The 16794-nt window shown below is 40.1% G+C and overlaps 3 protein-coding genes across 9 annotated transcripts in view; 1 reads left to right on the forward strand and 2 right to left on the reverse strand.

Moving 5' to 3' along the window:
• Positions 1-16794, forward strand: part of Mip (Myoinhibiting peptide precursor) — a 219822-nt gene that overhangs the window by 21522 nt on the left and 181506 nt on the right. The gene's annotated exons all lie outside the window — the stretch shown is intronic.
• Positions 616-6023, reverse strand: LOC109044162 (cytochrome P450 6B7). Of its 2 annotated transcripts, none has more exons than XM_019061725.2 (7): positions 5877-6023; positions 4957-5286; positions 4295-4549; positions 3391-3724; positions 2946-3185; positions 2181-2432; positions 616-1224 (listed from the first exon to the last, which is right to left on the reverse strand). In XM_019061725.2, exons 2-7 carry the CDS (start codon positions 5266-5268, stop codon positions 1040-1042), a joined length of 1578 nt encoding a protein of 525 aa, XP_018917270.2. In that variant the 5' UTR covers positions 5269-5286; positions 5877-6023; the 3' UTR covers positions 616-1039. The 2 variants fall into 2 exon arrangements, with proteins under 2 accessions (XP_018917270.2, XP_072159079.1); XM_072302978.1 differs by having other exon boundaries at positions 4957-5269; positions 5877-6015.
• Positions 8449-16571, reverse strand: LOC109044163 (cytochrome P450 6k1). 2 transcript variants are annotated; one of them, XM_019061726.2, is made up of 7 exons: positions 16312-16571; positions 14698-15027; positions 14087-14341; positions 11884-12217; positions 10713-10949; positions 9869-10120; positions 8449-8928 (listed from the first exon to the last, which is right to left on the reverse strand). In XM_019061726.2, the coding sequence occupies exons 2-7, from the start codon at positions 15007-15009 to the stop codon at positions 8744-8746; spliced, it is 1575 nt and encodes a 524-aa protein (XP_018917271.2). In that variant the 5' UTR covers positions 15010-15027; positions 16312-16571; the 3' UTR covers positions 8449-8743. The 2 variants fall into 2 exon arrangements, with proteins under 2 accessions (XP_018917271.2, XP_072159082.1); XM_072302981.1 differs by lacking the exon at positions 16312-16571 and adding an exon at positions 15487-15890.

Raw genomic sequence — 16794 nt, forward strand, 5'->3', positions numbered from 1 at the left:
TCGGGAATATTTGTGGATATTTTCCCTCGATTTTTCAGAGAATTTTGTTCGTAATTTAATCTAAAGTGTTCGAAAACTTCAAGAAAAAATAAAAATGGCTTCCCTCTAAATTGAACATATTCTGAGAGGAACTTTGGTAACATTCTAATACTCATAAAGCATATTTCATTGCTCGGCAACGTGAGGATGATGCGTTTAATGTGACTGTGGTATGTACAGTTCGGAATGCACATAAATGCATGGATAGTATTTTCAGCGTGAAAAATTAGTTAATAACTGAGTAAAACCAGTTACATAATTGTTTAACAAAGTTAGATTCCTTTCACATGAATGTGGCTATTGAACATTTTTAATATTTTTAACAAATTTTACTCTGATCCGGAATAAATGTAATAACACAGAAGTAGTTAATTTTCAATATGGTATTCAGTCCCTACTGTCTCTTCCGCTGATAAGATCCGTGCCACTAGGTGCATAAAAAATTTAGAATGTCATATGTCAAATAATTTAAAATTATTTCACGTGCAATCAAAAACCTCTCGAAAAAAAAAGGGTTTTCGGAAGAGTTCTATGCGGAGGGACTCAAACCAAGTCCGCATGAAGGAGAAGAAAAGATTAATTAAAAGAATAGTTTATTATTTGTAATATTATATTTCCTGTACATTATTAGTTTAGAATTTTTTACACATGTTTGCAGTGGCAATCTCGCAAGTTTACAGCACTGACTTCCTCCCATAATTGGACGTATTTCTATCAAACGGAACTATGTGCATTATGACGTGAGCCCTGTTCAGCATATATTCTTATGGGTCTTACGGCTCATGGCTCAAAGCACATAGTTCCGTTTGATAGAAATACGTTCAATTATACACCTGAAACAATCGATGGTTGGCTTGGCAGATCACCTATTCCATCGATTTTTTATGGTGGATTTAAATGGAAGAAGTGCATTGTTGCCAACCTGCGAGAATCACCATTGTTTCAAGGCGTCCTAAAATACATCGGCAATAGGTTGTTATTATTCGTGATTGATCAGTAATCAATAAGCGAGAACCTCTCGGGGCACGACGTCAATGAGGACGTCATCTTTATGGACGATGCCGAAACTCCGGGGATGGAAATCGTAAGCATCCATTTGCTTCGTGTGAGAGCGTGGTCTCACCTCGTACTTGTGCACCAGAGAACCAATCAGAGTCGACGCTAGCAGGAGACCAACATTGCTACCTGTTTGATATTGAACAAGAATTATATAACAAATCCATTTGAGAAAGACCCAACCCTGTATAGATCTCTCGCCTTGACTCCAACTAAATATTCCAATGCAAACTGCCTGAGCTGAACACTCTCTTCCCTCCTCAGTTTTGTACTGGTACTCATGGGAGTAAACAAAAAATATTTTTGACTGTAATTATAATTTTTGTAATTTCTTGGCTTTGATTTCCCCGCGAAGTGGTGTGAACGTAGCACCACTTCCCCATTTTATTACACAAAGTGTCTTGGCCACTTTTTAGTGTTTTTTTTCTCACAAATAAATTTTATTAAGATTTAATTGGGTGGAAATGATCGAATTGGACTTATCTTTACCGAGAGACTTGAAAATGACTTCCATTCGTACTTTGGTAAAATTCTAAGTATATGCCTGCTAAAAACGACCATTTCAGCAAGTGAAAAATGACACCATGTTTAGTAACGATACTTGGAAATTGGCAATTCTGTTTTTCATCCATTTAAATGTACGTAAAACAATTGATTTCTGGCAAGGCAGCTGCCCCCTCCCCCCTAATATCGATTTTTTTTTATACTTTAATTGAGCAAAAACATAGTATTGCCAACTTTCAAGAATTGCCCCTTGCCATGGTGACGCCAATGTGGTATCAACATTATATAAAAATGGTACCCTTCATGGTACCAATATGGTGATAAATTGGTCAAATTTTCTATGACCAATCTGTTATCATTATGGAACAAATTTTGAGACAAGTTGGTAGCATGTTGAATTTTTGATATCATGTTGCAGCAACATGATACCATGTTTCACTCACCAAAATGATACCGAAATGGCTCCAACACCATCATGGTTCAAAACGGAACGTGTTAATTACAACGTGATCTCAAAATGGTACTAACATGATCGTTTTTGCATCAAATACTGCTGGTCAGATGGCCCTCTTTGATCTTACCTGGACATTTTCGGGGTCCTTTTCCGAAGCCAAGAAAAGCATCAACCGATTTACTATCTCTATTTTCCGGGTTGAAGCGGTCCGGATCGAACTTGTCCGGATTCTCAAAGTATTCCGGATCGCGGTGGATGGAGTAAGAGTCGACAATAATAAGCTCGCCTTTCTTAAAATGGTAGTCGGTGCCGGCCGGCGTAAAGTCTTCCGTGCACTCTCTCGTTAGTGCTGATGTATTCGGGTACAAACGTGCCGTTTCTAGAATTGCACGAATATGAAATTAGTAAAAATAGAGAAAGGGAATATCCTGATCGTGAGTTTGATAAAATATGCAAGAAAATTCCCTTGGGAACGTGGCACAAAATAGTACACAATTATGGCATCGTTCTCTTTTAGGAATTATAAAAAGGGGTAGACGTTTTCACAGGTTTTCCCAAAAAGGTGCCAATTTAAACCCACCCCATAATTTTGAGAAATTGATTTTTCTTCTTTACGGCGCAGAACAGCATGAATTCATACAACGTTTTAGCATTATTTTTTTCATAAAATCGAAGAGGAAAGACGAACATTTCCACAGCCTTCTTTATTTCTGATGCCATCCCCTCCTAATCTTACAGCACACACTTTTATTTTCGCGGTAAAATTATAATACAATTTTCTTCGGATAATTCAAAGGGGGGGGGGGAGGATTGAAAATGAGCCCCAGTGAAAAAGCCAAGAAATATGCGTAAGCCTGTTGCAAAGAGATCGTCTTAAAGTTGTTGCACTCACCGCGTAGACATTGGTCGAGGAAGTGCAGATCCCGAGCAACCTCGTAAGTGACTTCTGTAGCGTTGTGTTTTTCCATGACCTCCTCCACCTCTTGTCTTATTCGCTTCTGATATTCCGGGTGGAGAGATAACAAGTGGATGGTAAAACTCACCAAACTGTCAACTGACGCCATGCCAGTACACAAACCACCCAGCAGAAAGGATAATCCAAGACCCATCATTTCATTTGTGATGTCCATCTCTAAAAATTTCAAAGGTTAGTTTTTGAAATTATAATCTCTCGAAATCTCTCGCAACCACTATCCTATCGATTTATCACGATTCACTCCTTGGAGAATCACGACGTAAATGATTCTCGATTTTAATGATTCTTTCTATTGACGATTCTCTTTATTTATCCTCAATTTTTGAGCTATGCAATTTTGACAATTTGTACGTTCCCATACCTGAATCCAGTTTCTCGTCTTGGTCTTGTTCTTTGAGCCTGATGAGTAGGTCGATAAGGTCATTTTTTATGCCACGGGTCTGACTTCTCTGCTTTATCTGCTTCTGGAGCAAACTCTTCAAAGTTTCAATGTGATTTTGAGTGATGAACTGAAACGACTCCAAAGCTGGTATTCCTTGGAGGTGCATCTGGGCAAATGCGCGCAGCAGTTTGTTCCATCCTGGCTCGACAAAATTCTTCACGAATTTAAATAGTTCTCCTTCCTTTTCATATGAGTTGTCGTCCGAATCGAGAAAGCTGTTGGAAATGCTGTCCAAGACAAATTTCATTGCCACCTGTCGAAAAACCAGAGCATGGCGTCTAGTACATTTTTCTCGAGGAAAACCATTATTTTATTATATAAGCTCTCTGACCTCCCAATTTTTCATTTTTTGTCACGTTTCGTTCTAGCGTTCTACCTAGCCGATATTCATGATTTTTGTGGCTATATTGACGGGTGATAGACCCTTGATATGTCCACTTTATTCATATTTTAAAAATACAATTTTTTTTACATTACATATTAAAGTCGTGAATTTTCTCGTTGAACAATGTAAATAATAATGTTCATTTTTTATTGTAGTTCGATCTAAAAACCTATCGGGCCGATTTTCATGATTTTTGCAACTATCGATAGGAGATGGTCCTTAGATGAGCCTGCTGTATTAAGATAAACTCACAGTGATCGGCGAAGCGGACTTCAGACGGTACAAAGCGCCCCCTGGGGGTATTGGGTTAAGGGGCGGCGAAGGATCGTACCCCTCCCCTTGTTATTATTACGCTCTACAAAGCTGATACATCTGTTTTTGCGAGACAAACTAGTTATCTTCGAAGTAAAAGAAATATCTGAATGCGAAAATGCAAACCTTTTTGATGTCGATAGGCCTCCCTTGGAGGCGCGCTGTCTCAACGTGGGTCGACATGTGGGCGATCTGGTTCCTGATCTTGGCGAATTCCTCACCACCAAACCTCGCCGTCGCAAACATGGGCGAAAGCGCGCTCCGCTGGGCTTTCCAGACGCTTTTGAAAGGCGATTGGCCCAACATGAGCTCTAAAATCTTATTGTTGTGGGGCGCCGCAAACCCAGTTTTGAATGCTTTGTCGAAGTTTTTCGCGAATATCTGGAAATAAATGAATCTATCATTCATCGTGTTTTGCGTGAAATTCTGCTGAGAAATTACGACAAGGTTTGGTGCTTAGTATCCTAGTGAACTTGCACCAACTTAATGTCAGTTTCACTCGACTTGTACATGCTTTTTTTGTGTCCAAGTGTAATTACTCTTTGGAGCTGAAGCTTTGAAGCTTATTTCTCTACCCTTTGTCACCAAGGTCCTTTTTATTTTGGATGATTTATTGCATCTCATTCTAAAACTACCGACTCACATCTTAACTTCTTCTGTCTAAATGCGTCTGATAGGAGTACTTGCGCAAGGAACGTATAGGCCATGTTAAGAACTCAGCGTGACCTTCAAAATTACATACATGTCCGTCCATATTCCCCCTATCCAGGACTCTATGTCACACTAACCTGCTTAATAAGTGCCGGTTTCCGAAGCAGAACGACAGGCATGGTGGCAACGAAGAAAGCGACGAGGTCTTTGTCTTTATTCTCCCGGTAGATGCGATCGAGGGGGACGACAGTTGCGGAGTTGCTCCCGACGCCCCAGAAGTACTTGTGCCCGATGAGGAAGCTCGGGCTCAGGAAAGGGATGTTCGACTTGCGCCACTGGGCCACGCGCCGCGAGTAGACCAGGTAGTTGATCACCAAGCACAGGGATCCCACCAGAAGGGGTGCGTACAGCAGGGGCGGCAGCGAAAAAAGGGTCTCTAAGTAATCCATCCTGTGATTTTTCGACTACTGCAATACCATCAACATATGCTCATTACGATATGATGATACAATTCGGAATTACAGACCACGACCCCCCCCCCCCCTTTATAAAGTATACTCATTATATTACTCATATTCTTTATACACAACTCTTAATTTTTAAACCGAAATAATTGTTTTTAATGAAAAGACAAAATTAAATTATTAAATTTAATCAATTCAGCTTTCTTTAAACTTTTTTCTTTTAATTCAATTTAAATGTAGAGACAAATACAATTAATTTAATAATATGTATTCTTTGCTGATTTACATGCTCAGCATTGAAATATTAGTAAACAGAGAAAAGTATGTTTGACTAACTATTCTTTATGACGTAATAATTTTAAAAAAAACATGCGATACATCCGTTAAAACCATAAAAAATATCAAAAAAAAAACTTCCACTTGACGACATGCCACCCCTTTTTACATACTCGCGGCAAAAGCATGTATCTCTTTCAAGTGCTTGACACAACGTATGCAAAGTTTTGAATATGTATTTATCACATGACGCAACCATCAAAATGTTAAAAATTACCCCTAGAAATAGGAAGAAGTTCAATAGTTTCATTACTTACCTGGAAATAGTTCAAATTTCCTAACAAACGTTGAAAATGAACTAAAAATTAGGAGGCTGAGTCTTGCAGACGTTCAGCCCAGGCAATGTAAGGAACTGTATAGAACCCTCTTATCTTCAGCGGAAAAGAAGCACGTGCCGTATGTATGCACTTTACAAAATTTAATTACCCACCATTCGTTGTTTTTCAATTTTCATTGTAACGTTGCAGATCCATTGTTCGCATCTTCCCATTGTGCTCGTTCAATGTTCGAAAGATTTCATCCGGACGATGGGTTGGGAGCAACATTGAAACTTTTAAAACATCTGGTAGTTTTGTGGTCGGAGCCTGATTAGTATTAATTGCAAGGAAAAGTGCGAAACGGGGGAGGGGGGGGTGTTTAGAGAATGGAAATACGATTGTACTTCAAAACAGGGCCAAAAGATAGAGCGTGAAAAGTTACGTAATTTTATTTTTTCGGAGACAACAGTAGTGAAAACTCCTCTCAAAAGTGATGAAGAGCGGAAGGGTTTCAAATACATTTTTCTGGGAAAATTCTGCTACTAATGTAAAACACATAGACGTTTTTTTATTTTCTACTAGGAGACTACGCCCCATGGCTGACAGGGATAAAACGGCATTTATTAAGATTACCCGGGATGAAATGGGTTAAACAACTGGGATGAAAAGAGAAAAATCGTGATGAAGTTTCATAAACTGGGATACGAATATCTCATCAAAACGATTTGGACTAGCATTTCCAATGCGGGACACATCCTGGTACATCATGAGACCCACCGAGAGCCGACCGACCGACCGCTCAGTGGGCCTCTCAAGAAGCGCTACGGGGAAAAAAGTGAATTTTTGGAAGTATCTGTAATTTTTAAACGCAACAACCCTTAATTAGAATACCCAAAATTGTATTTTGCACGGTTTGGACATAAAGTCCGATTCATTAACACCCAAATCTGGCTTTGGAACCATATTTTGGCGCGCGAAAATCGGTCGGCGCGCGTTGAGCGGAAACTTCAATCGCTCATAACTCCGGAACCGTTCGGTTCCCCAGCTTGCATGACCGCTCGTTGGATGCGGAAAAAGACAAACAAATTAAAAAACTGGTATTGGTTCAAATAAAAAATTGAGATCTTTGTGTATCTTTCGTTTAAAAGAAATTTTCCCGACTCAAACAGTGAAAAAAATCACATATGTTGTTTTGAAAATGTGATTTTCGGATTTTGACCATTAGAATCTTAAAGTATGCAATTTTAGACGATTTTTAGTCCAAACCGGACCTTAATATCATTATTCGTTCGAGAGATATCGAGGATCACAGGTTTTGACTTCCACCCCCCCCTAGCGCCCCCCCAAAATTTTTTGGGGGTCTGAAAATTTGGGAAAAGAAGGGCTCAAGTATGAGTAATTGATAGACGAAGTTCGAAAGAATTCTAGAGGAGGGGGGCAAAAAAAGCCGTTTTTGCATCAAGCTCTTTAATGTCGTAAATTTGGATGGTTTTTTCCTGTAACAGATGAATAATAAAAACGGAAATTTTGAAACACCGCAATGGGGATACTTGGTTTCGCACTTCAGCCGGTGCGATACGAACATCCATCAAGTTTAAATGGTTGCATCAAGTCCCTGTCTCCGCCGACCAACGCGTCTGTCGATCGAGTAAACTTCAGTTAGTGCGTAGGAACTCAAAACGCCTTCAATTCTTCAGTGCGATACAGACACCCAACAAGATTAAATAGATGCATCAAGTCCCTGTCACCGCACACCAACGCGTCCGTCGATCGAATTAACTTCAGTTAGTGCGTAGGAAGTCAAAACACCTTCAATCTTTTGAACGCAATACGGACATCCGTCGAGGTTGTATAGTTGTATCAAGGCGCCGTAGCAAACGCGTCCCATTTTTTATCGTCATAAGTTGAGAGAGGAAAGTCATGATGCCTTCAATTTTATACATACATATTTTTGGGCAAAATGAGAGACGACGTTTCTCTATTTGCGACGTAGCAGACTTCCTTAGAAATTTTATCTCTCTTTCGAGAAGCTGGTCAACATAAAACTTAAATTCTCCATGATTTTTCGTATTCGATAGCAGAAGATTTGTTTCAAAATTTAAAGTCGCAAATTTGGATTGTTTCTCATGGAAGAGATGAAATAAGAACGGAAATTTTGAAACACCGCAATGGAGATACGTGGTTTCGCACTTCAGTCGGTACGATACAGACACCCAACAAGATTAAATAGTTGCATCAAGTCCCTGTCACCGCACACCAACGCGTCCGTCGATCGAATTAACTTCAGTTAGTGCGTAGGAAGTCAAAACACCTTCAATCTTTTGAACGCAATACGGACATCCGTCGAGGTTGTATAGTTGTATCAAGGCGCCGTAGCAAACGCGTCCCGGTGAATCGTGTTTCTCGCTCTAAAATCAGTTCACTCGGGCCCAATGCGTAAAAGTGATGGACTCAAATGTACGATGCAACTTTTTCAAACCCCGAGTAGCTCTTATTGAAACGCCATCTGCTTTAATTGCGCTAATATTGCGTAAAGAGTGAGGATTCAGAAAGAAAGAAAGAAGAGCTAAGATTAATTAAAAAATATTTTATAATTTAAAATAATATATTTCCTGTAAATAATAAGTTTAACTAAAACTGTTTGAAGTGGCAGTCTCGCAAGTCAAAGTGCTGAATTCTACCTATAATTAAACATCCAATATAAAACAATCGATGATTGGCTCGGCAGATCACCTATTCCATTGATTTTTTATGGTGGATTTAAATGGAAGAAGTGCATTGTTGCCAACCTGCGAGAATCACCATTGTTTCAAGGCGTCCTAAAATACATCGGCGATAGGTTGTTATTATTCGTGATCGATCAGTAGTCAATAAGCGAGAATCTCTCGGGGCACGACGTCAACAAGGACGTCATCTTTATGAACGATGCCGAAACTCCGGGGATGGAAATCGTGAGCATCCATTTGCTTCGTGTGAGAGCGTGGTCTCACCTCGTGCTTGTGCACTAGAGAACCAATCAGAGTCGACGCTAGTAGGAGACCAACATTGCTACCTGTTTCATATTGAACAATAATTATAACAAATTCATTTTATTAGGATGTAATTGGGTGGAAATAAGGGAATAGGACGTATCTTTATCGAGAGACTTGAAAATGACTTCCATTCGTACTTTGCTGAAATTCTAAGCCGTACCTGCTAAAAACGACCATTTTGGGAAGTGAAAAATGGCACCATGTTTATAGTTACGATATTTGGAAATTAACAATTCTGCGTTTCATCCATTTAAATGTATATCGACGGTGAAACTACCAAACCACATATCTCGGTTTGCGACGTCGCAGACTTCCTGTCATACTTTATTTTTTAAATGAAAAACTATTTAACGTCCAGTCTTGAAAATTTCTGTGATTTTTCCTCTTCGCGCGGAGAAAATTCTGTGAAAATTTCAAAAAATGATATTGATTTGGTCTACTTCCAAAAAATAAAATGTGAGCGTAGATTTTTAAACACCGCAAACGAGATACGTGGTTTGGTAGTTTCACCGTCGATATGTAAAACAATTGATTTCTGGCAAGGCAGCTGCCCCCTCCCCCCTAATATCGATGTTTTTTTATACATTAATTGAGGAAAAACATAGTATTGCCAACTTCCAAGAATTGCCCCTGTCCATGGTGACGCCAGTGTGGTATCAACATTATATCAAAATGGTACCCTTCATGGTACCAATATGGTGATAAATTGGTCAAATTTTCTATGACCAATCTGTTATCAATATGGAACAAATTTTGAGACAAGTTGGTAGAATGTTGAATTTTTGATACCATGTTGCAGCAACATGATACCATGTTTCACTCACCAAAATGATACCGACATGGCTCCAACACCATCATGGCTCAAAATGGAACGTTAATTACAACGTGATCTCAAAATGGTACTAACATGATCGTTTTTGCATCAAATACGGCTGCTCCGATGGCCCTCTTTGATCTTACCTGGACATTTTCGGGGTCCTTTTCCGAAGCCAAGAAAAGCATCAACCGATTTACTATCTCTATTTTCCGGGTTGAAGCGGTCCGGATCGAACTTGTCCGGATTCTCAAAGTATTCCGGATCGCGGTGGATGGAGTAAGAGTCGACAATAATAAGCTCGCCTTTCTTAAAATGATAGTCGGTGCCGGCCGGCGTAAAGTCTTCCGTGCACTCTCTCGTTAGTGCTGATGTATTCGGGTACAAACGTGCCGTTTCTAGAATTGCACGAATATGAAATTAGTAAAAATAGAGAGAAAGGGAACATACTGATCGTGAGTTTGATAAAATATGCAAGAAAATTCCCGTGGAGTTTTGACGGACTAGATTTTTCTTTAAACATAATTTAAGTATCAAATCCCCAGGGTAAAAATAATTTTTGCGACGTGGCACAAAATAGTACACAATATTATGGCATCGTTCTTATTTAGGAATTATAAAAAGGAGTAGACGTTTTCACAGGTTTTCCCAAAAAGGTGCCAATTTAACCCCGCCCCATAGTTTTGAGAAATTGATTTTTCTTCTTTACGGCGCAGAACAGCATAAAATCACACAACGTCTTAGCATTATTTGTTTCATGAGGTCAAAGAGGAAAGACTAACATTCCCACATCCTTCTTTATTTTGGATGCTCCCGCCTCCTAATCTTACAGCAGAAAATTTTATTTTCGCGGCAAAATTATGGTAGAATTTTCTTCGGAGAATTCAAAGGGGGGGGGGATTGAAAACGAGCCCCAGTGAAAAAGCCGAGAAACGTGCGCAGGCCTGTTACAAAGAGATTGTCTGAAAGTTGTAGCAATGTAGCACTCACCGCGTAGACATTGCTGGAGGAAGTGAAGATCCCGAGCAACCTCGTAAGTGATTTCCGTGGTATTGTGTTCTTTCATGACCTCCTCCACTTCTTGTCTTATTCGCTCCTGATGTTCCGGGTGGAGGGATAACAAGTGCACGGTAAAACTTATCAAAATGTCAACTGTCCCCAAGCCTTTTAAACCACCCAGGAGGAAGGATAATCCAAGGCCCATCGTCTTATTTGTCATGTCCATCTCTAAAAATTTTAAGGCCTTGTTTTCTTAAAATATTATCTTAAAGAAAACACGGAGAAAAATGTTTGGGTGTCCCTTTCTCAGCCTCTCCTCAAATTTTTACAAGCTCCATAATTAGTCCTTACATCAGCTCAAAATTTCAAATTTACTAACATTTGAACGGGGTTTTACACACCAGAAAAGCGGCCAAATTGGTGGGATTTTTGCCTGCAAAATCTCATGCAAACCACATTGGACGAATCAGGTATGTCCGAAATCCACGCCTGACAGCACAATGCACGTAATTCTTTTTGTAAATTTCTTAATTTGTTGCGTCCTCCAACATTTTTTTAGATACTAGCAAAAAAGGGTTTGATCAGAGGAGATTTAAGAAAACTATACCTAAATGGGGGAAAAATACATACATTTTGTGAAATTCTCGAACATTCACGATTTTACATGTTCAAGTAAGGAAATTACCTTACAAGTATCATGGGTAATCGTAATAGCCAACGACGAGAGGAAACTGGCCCAAAGGCAGTGCATTTGAACATGCGTGATGGACTCCGTAAATTATGCGTTCAAAAATGGATTTTAGAATACCTGAAGCTCAGTGTAGTTAATGTTCGATTTGACCTCAAGTTAGGTTAAAACATACGTAAGTTAGAATAAAATTTTTTTGTGAAGGAAACCCATTTTCAATACTTCGAATTTTTTTAAAACATCAATCATACAGTTAATGACCTCAATGCCGCAATGATTTGTTATTGCACAGGGAGACCTAAATTGCCCGAAATATCTTGCAACCATGATCGTATCAATTTATCACGATTTACTCCCCGGAGCATCAAGACGCAGATGATTATCGATTTTAACGCTTCTTCTCTTTTGATGATTCTCTTTGTTTATCCTTAATGTTCGAGCTATGCAAATGTGACAATTTGAACGTCCCCATACCTGAATCCAGTTTTCCATTTTGGTCTTGTTCTTTGAGTCTGATGAGGAGGTCGATAAGGTCATTTCTTTGGTCACCAGTCTGACTTCTCTGCTTCATCTGCCTCTGAAGCAAAGTCTTCATATATTCAATGTGCTTTTGAGTGATGAACTGCAACGAATCCAAAGTTGGCATCCCTTGGAGGTGCATCTGAGCAAATACGCTCAGCAGTTTGTCCCACCCTGGCTCGATAAAATTCTTAACGAATTTACGAAATTCTCCCTCCTTTTCGTATGAGTTGTCGTTCAAATCGAGAAAGCTGTTGGAGATGCTGTCCAGGAAAAAGTTCATTGCCATCTGACAAATAACGAAAGCAGGGTCTTATGTACAGTTTTCTCGGGGAAAATCATAACTAGGTATACACATAAGCTCTCTGATCTCCTAATTGGGCGCTTCTGGGTACCAGATGCGCCCTTTCCAACCGTTCGACTCCCCCGATGTAACATGTACTATACTACATGCCCTTTTGCCTTATGGGTAATGACGCCATTCTGGTACACCCGGGAAAATTGGATTTTTTTCTGCATCTGGTATTCGTAAAAGTTTTCGTGAAATGTTTTGCTTTTAAGCATAACAATCTCGCACGGACGTATTACCTGGTTAAAGTATTTTAGGGCCTCCTTATGCTTTAAATACTTATATCCGAGGCGGTACTTTCAGATCGATTTGAAAATATTACGAACAGTCACGTGATCTCTTCATTTTAGTGACGTATTACTGTGCTACTTTGGGATCGGTTCATTTTCTTGGCGCAGCATCGACACGTCAGCTGTTTGCGGCATTGAGCGGAAGGTTTAAGGTTATGTCATGGACCAATGAGAATGAATAAGGACCCCCAACTCCAGTTAGCGGAGACATTAGCGCCCCTCCCCCCGCGACCCGCGCTTCCCCTCCCCACTGCTGAACTCCTCTTCACGCGGCCCCGCTCCCCTGCGACCTGCGCGCCCTACCTCGCGGCGTCGCGACGCCGCTGTCCGCTAGATCGCGTTGACGCACCAGCTTTAGAGGTTCCGCCGCTCTTTCCCGTCGTCTGATTTACAGTGCATCCTTTATGTTTCTATTCACCACCAACAGAAATTCATCACAAAGTGCTTGTGGAAAGTTTCAGAGCCTCGCGGTCGATCTGAAGTTTTGAAGGGATTTGCGGTTAAGGAATCTCACTTTAAATTCCATCTTCGTCAGTCTTCGGGTACATAATTTGGTAGTAATACAGGGTGATTCAGACCACCCGTACCAGGCCTTTTTCTCGGTTGGCATAGGTCGTACGAAGTCGGAGACCGCGGGGTTGAATAGGGAATTGACCCCAAGGAATCCGAATTTCGTGGTCCCGAAACCCCCCCACGCCCCCTTGGGGGGTAAAGGGGGGTCACGATGCTAAAAGTCACGGTTCCCGACCGAATAGCGGATAGATCGCATCAGAATTGAAAAGCACGGAAAATTTCACGTGGAATTGACCCCTAAAAATCCAAAATCGGACCATCCAAGGCCCAAAAATGACCCCCTAAAGATTAGAAAGCCAATTTTAAAAATCGGGGCTCCTTTCCGAATCGCAAATTGATTGCATCCAAATTGAGGAGCAGAACACATTTACATCTTAAAAAATTGTGACTTATTTTTGTGCGTTTGATGTTGCGATGTTTTGTGTGTTTTGTGTGTTTATGCAGGTTGCATACTCCAGCCCCTGAGGAATACGAAATATTTCACAGCCCTGTGAAATTCCATGAAACATTTCACTGAAATTTCCAATCCTTCATTTCTTTCTTAAGTTCCATGCCACCCTGCCCTTGATAAGTCTGCTCAATTCAAATATTGATTTTTTTTTTACATTCCGTGTTAAAGTTGTGGATCCTACCATTGAAAGATGTGAATAATAACATTCATTTTTTATAAAAATTCGTTCAAGAAATCTACTGAGCCGGTTTTCATGATTTTTGCGGCTATTGATAAGAGATTGCCACAGCCGGGAGATAGCAGCCCGCTCTAGTAAAGCCATCTCGAAACGGGCTTTAGAGAGCGCCGAGCTCCTTCTGATGTTGGACCACGTAGCGGCCAGGAGGCATTCCCCTCACTTTTTACTATGCTGTGCAAAGCTGATACATATGTTTTTGCGAGACGAGCTAGCTATGTTCGAAAAGGGGAGAAATGTGTAAATGCGATAGTGCAAACCTTTTTGATGTCGATAGGCTTCCCATGGAGGCGCGCTTTCTCAACGTGGGTCGACATGTGGGCGATCTGGTTCCTGATCTTGGCGAATTCCTCACCGTCAAACCTCGCCGTCGCAAACATGGGCGAAAGCGCGCTCCGCTGGGCTTTCCAGACGCTTTTGAAAGGAGATTGGCCCAACATGAGCTCTACAACCTTATTGTTGTGGGGCGCCGCAAACCCAGTTTTGAACGCTTCGTCGAAGTTTTTCGCAAATATCTGTGAAAAAAAAAATGAATCTATGTTTCATCATGTTTTGCATGAAATTCTGAAAAGAGATGACAACAAGGTTTGGTCCAGCATAACGAGCTTCACTCAATATGTGCATGCTCTTTTCTTGTCGAAATGCGTACTCTTTTAAGCCAAAGCTTGAAGCATTCATTTTCTACCCTTTGTCACTAAGGTCCTTCTTCTTGTGAATGGTTTTTATGTTTCTTTCTAAAACTATACTGATTCACATCTAGACTTCCTCTGTCTAAACGTGTCAGGAGTTACCTGGAGTACCTGCAGATGAAGAGTATAAAGTTTCAGAATTACAAACATGTCCATACTCTTCCTATCGAACGTAAACTAACCTGCTTGATAAGTGCCGGTTTCCGAAGCAGAACGACTGGCATGGTTGCGATGAAGAAAGCGACGAGGTCTTTGTCTTTATTCTCCCGGTAGATGCGATCGAGGGGGACGACAGTTGCGGAGTTGCTCCCGACGCCCCAGAAGTACTTGTGTCCGATGAGGAAGCTCGGGCTCAGGAAAGGGATGTTCGACTTGCGCCACTGGGCCACGCGCCGCGAGTAGACCAGGTAGTTGAACACCAAGCACAGGGATCCCACCAGAAGGGGTGTGTACAGCAGGGGCGGCAGCGAAAACAGGATCTCCAAGAAATCCATTCTGTGAGTTTTTGATGACTGGAACACCATGAAAACGCTAAAATTCGGAATTTCAGAACCCCCCCCCCCCCCTTGTAAAGTACTGATAACGCAAGTCTGAAGTTCCCCAAAAAATGTTAACTAACTTTCGTTCCATGAAATTATTAATTCTTAAACTGAAATATTTTTTTTGAGAAAAGAAAAAATTAAATTTTTAACTTTAAAAATTCAGCTTTCTATAAACTTTTTGTAACTCAATTTAAATGAAGCGACAAGTAAAACTAATCTTATAAAACCGTACTTCCTGCTCCATTGTAACGGGTAACTATGGACAATATCCAAAAAAACATGCACTTGACGACATGTCAGCCCCCTCTTTCAAATGCTTGACGGAATGTATGAAACGTTCTCTCCGTGCAGTCGTCGGATGACGAAACCATCAACATTTTAGAAATTAACTCTAAAAGTGGGAGAAAGTTTAACATTCTCATTACTTACCTCGGTATAAGGTTAATTTAGCCAAATTTGGAGAATAAACTAAAACTTAGGCGGCTCCTCTTGTGAAAATCCGGTCCAGCTTCCGTGTGGAACTCTATGTAAGCTCCTCATCCTTAGCGGAACTGGAGCACGTGTCGAAATATATGCGCTTCACAAATATCTTAGCTACTGTCTGTCCATTGTTTTTCGATTTTTATTTCATAAATCCAGATCCATTGTTCGTATCTTTCTATTGTGCTCGTTTAAAGTTTGAAAGATTTGATTTTCCGGACAATGGTTTGAAGTAACATTGAATACCATTAAAACGCTCATTTAGCATGTGATGCTGAAATTCGGAATTTTAGACCCTCTCCACACTCCTTATCAAGTATCCATAATGCAGGTCTGAAGTTTCCATTAAATTATCAACTTTACAAAATATTAGCTTCCTATAAACTTTTTTTGTTTTAATTGAATTTAATTGAAGAAACAAATACAATTAATTTAATAAGATATGTATTCATTGCTGATTTGCATATTCGGCGTTGAAATATTAGTAAATAGAGAAAAATTTGGTGGTTTAACTATTCTTTTTGACTAAAAAATTGAAAAAAAAAACATGCGATACATTCGTTAAAATTATCAACAATTCCCCAAAAAAACTTTCTCTTGACGACATGCCCCCCCAGCCCCCTTTTACATACTCGCGGCAAAACCCTGTGTCTCTTTCAAGTGCTTGACACAACGTATGAAAGGTTTTGTACATATATTTATCACACAACATAACCATCAACATCATGGTAAAAATTCACAAATAGGGGGAAGTTCAAAACTTGTATTACGTACCTCGGTATCAGTTTTACTTTCCTAACAAAATTTAAGAATGAACTAAATATTAGGTTAGAGGCTGAATCTTGCAAATGTTTAACCCAGCTTCCGTGTGGAACTTTATATAAGCCTCTTACTTTAGGCGGAAAAGACGTACGTGTCAGAATGTATGCATTTCACAAAATATAATTACTCACCGTTCATTGTTTTTCAATTTTCATTGTAACATTTAAGATCCATTTTTCGCATCTTCCTATTGTGCTCCAAATGTTTGAAAGATTTCGTCTTCCGGACAATGGTTTGGAAGCAACATTGAAACTTTCAAAATATATGGAAGCCTCGGCCTCGAGGTCAGAGCCTAGCTGATTGATAGCAAGCGAACATGCGGAGAGGGGGGGGGGTTAGAGAATGGAAGTACGCCTGGAACCTCTAAACAAGGCCTAACGTGAGAGTGGCAAAAGTTACGTAATTTATTTTTTCCATAACAGCAGAAGTGACAAC

This window comes from Bemisia tabaci, chromosome 7, assembly GCF_918797505.1.
Source record: "Bemisia tabaci chromosome 7, PGI_BMITA_v3".
Taxonomy (NCBI): domain Eukaryota; kingdom Metazoa; phylum Arthropoda; class Insecta; order Hemiptera; family Aleyrodidae; genus Bemisia; species Bemisia tabaci.

Coding starts and splice junctions, on each gene's coding strand:
- LOC109044162 (XM_019061725.2), bottom strand. CDS start 5,268: ATGGATTACTTAGAGACCCTTTTTTCGCTGCCGCCCCTGCTGTACGCA. Junction 4,550..4,956: donor AACCGGCACTTATTAAGCAG/GTTAGTGTGACA, acceptor ATTTATTTCCAG/ATATTCGCGAAAAACTTCGA. Junction 3,186..3,390: donor AGACGAGAAACTGGATTCAG/GTATGGGAACGT, acceptor TGAAATTTTTAG/AGATGGACATCACAAATGAA.
- LOC109044163 (XM_019061726.2), bottom strand. CDS start 15,009: ATGGATTTCTTGGAGATCCTGTTTTCGCTGCCGCCCCTGCTGTACACA. Junction 14,342..14,697: donor AACCGGCACTTATCAAGCAG/GTTAGTTTACGT, acceptor TTTTTTTCACAG/ATATTTGCGAAAAACTTCGA. Junction 10,121..10,712: donor CCTCCAGCAATGTCTACGCG/GTGAGTGCTACA, acceptor GTGCAATTCTAG/AAACGGCACGTTTGTACCCG.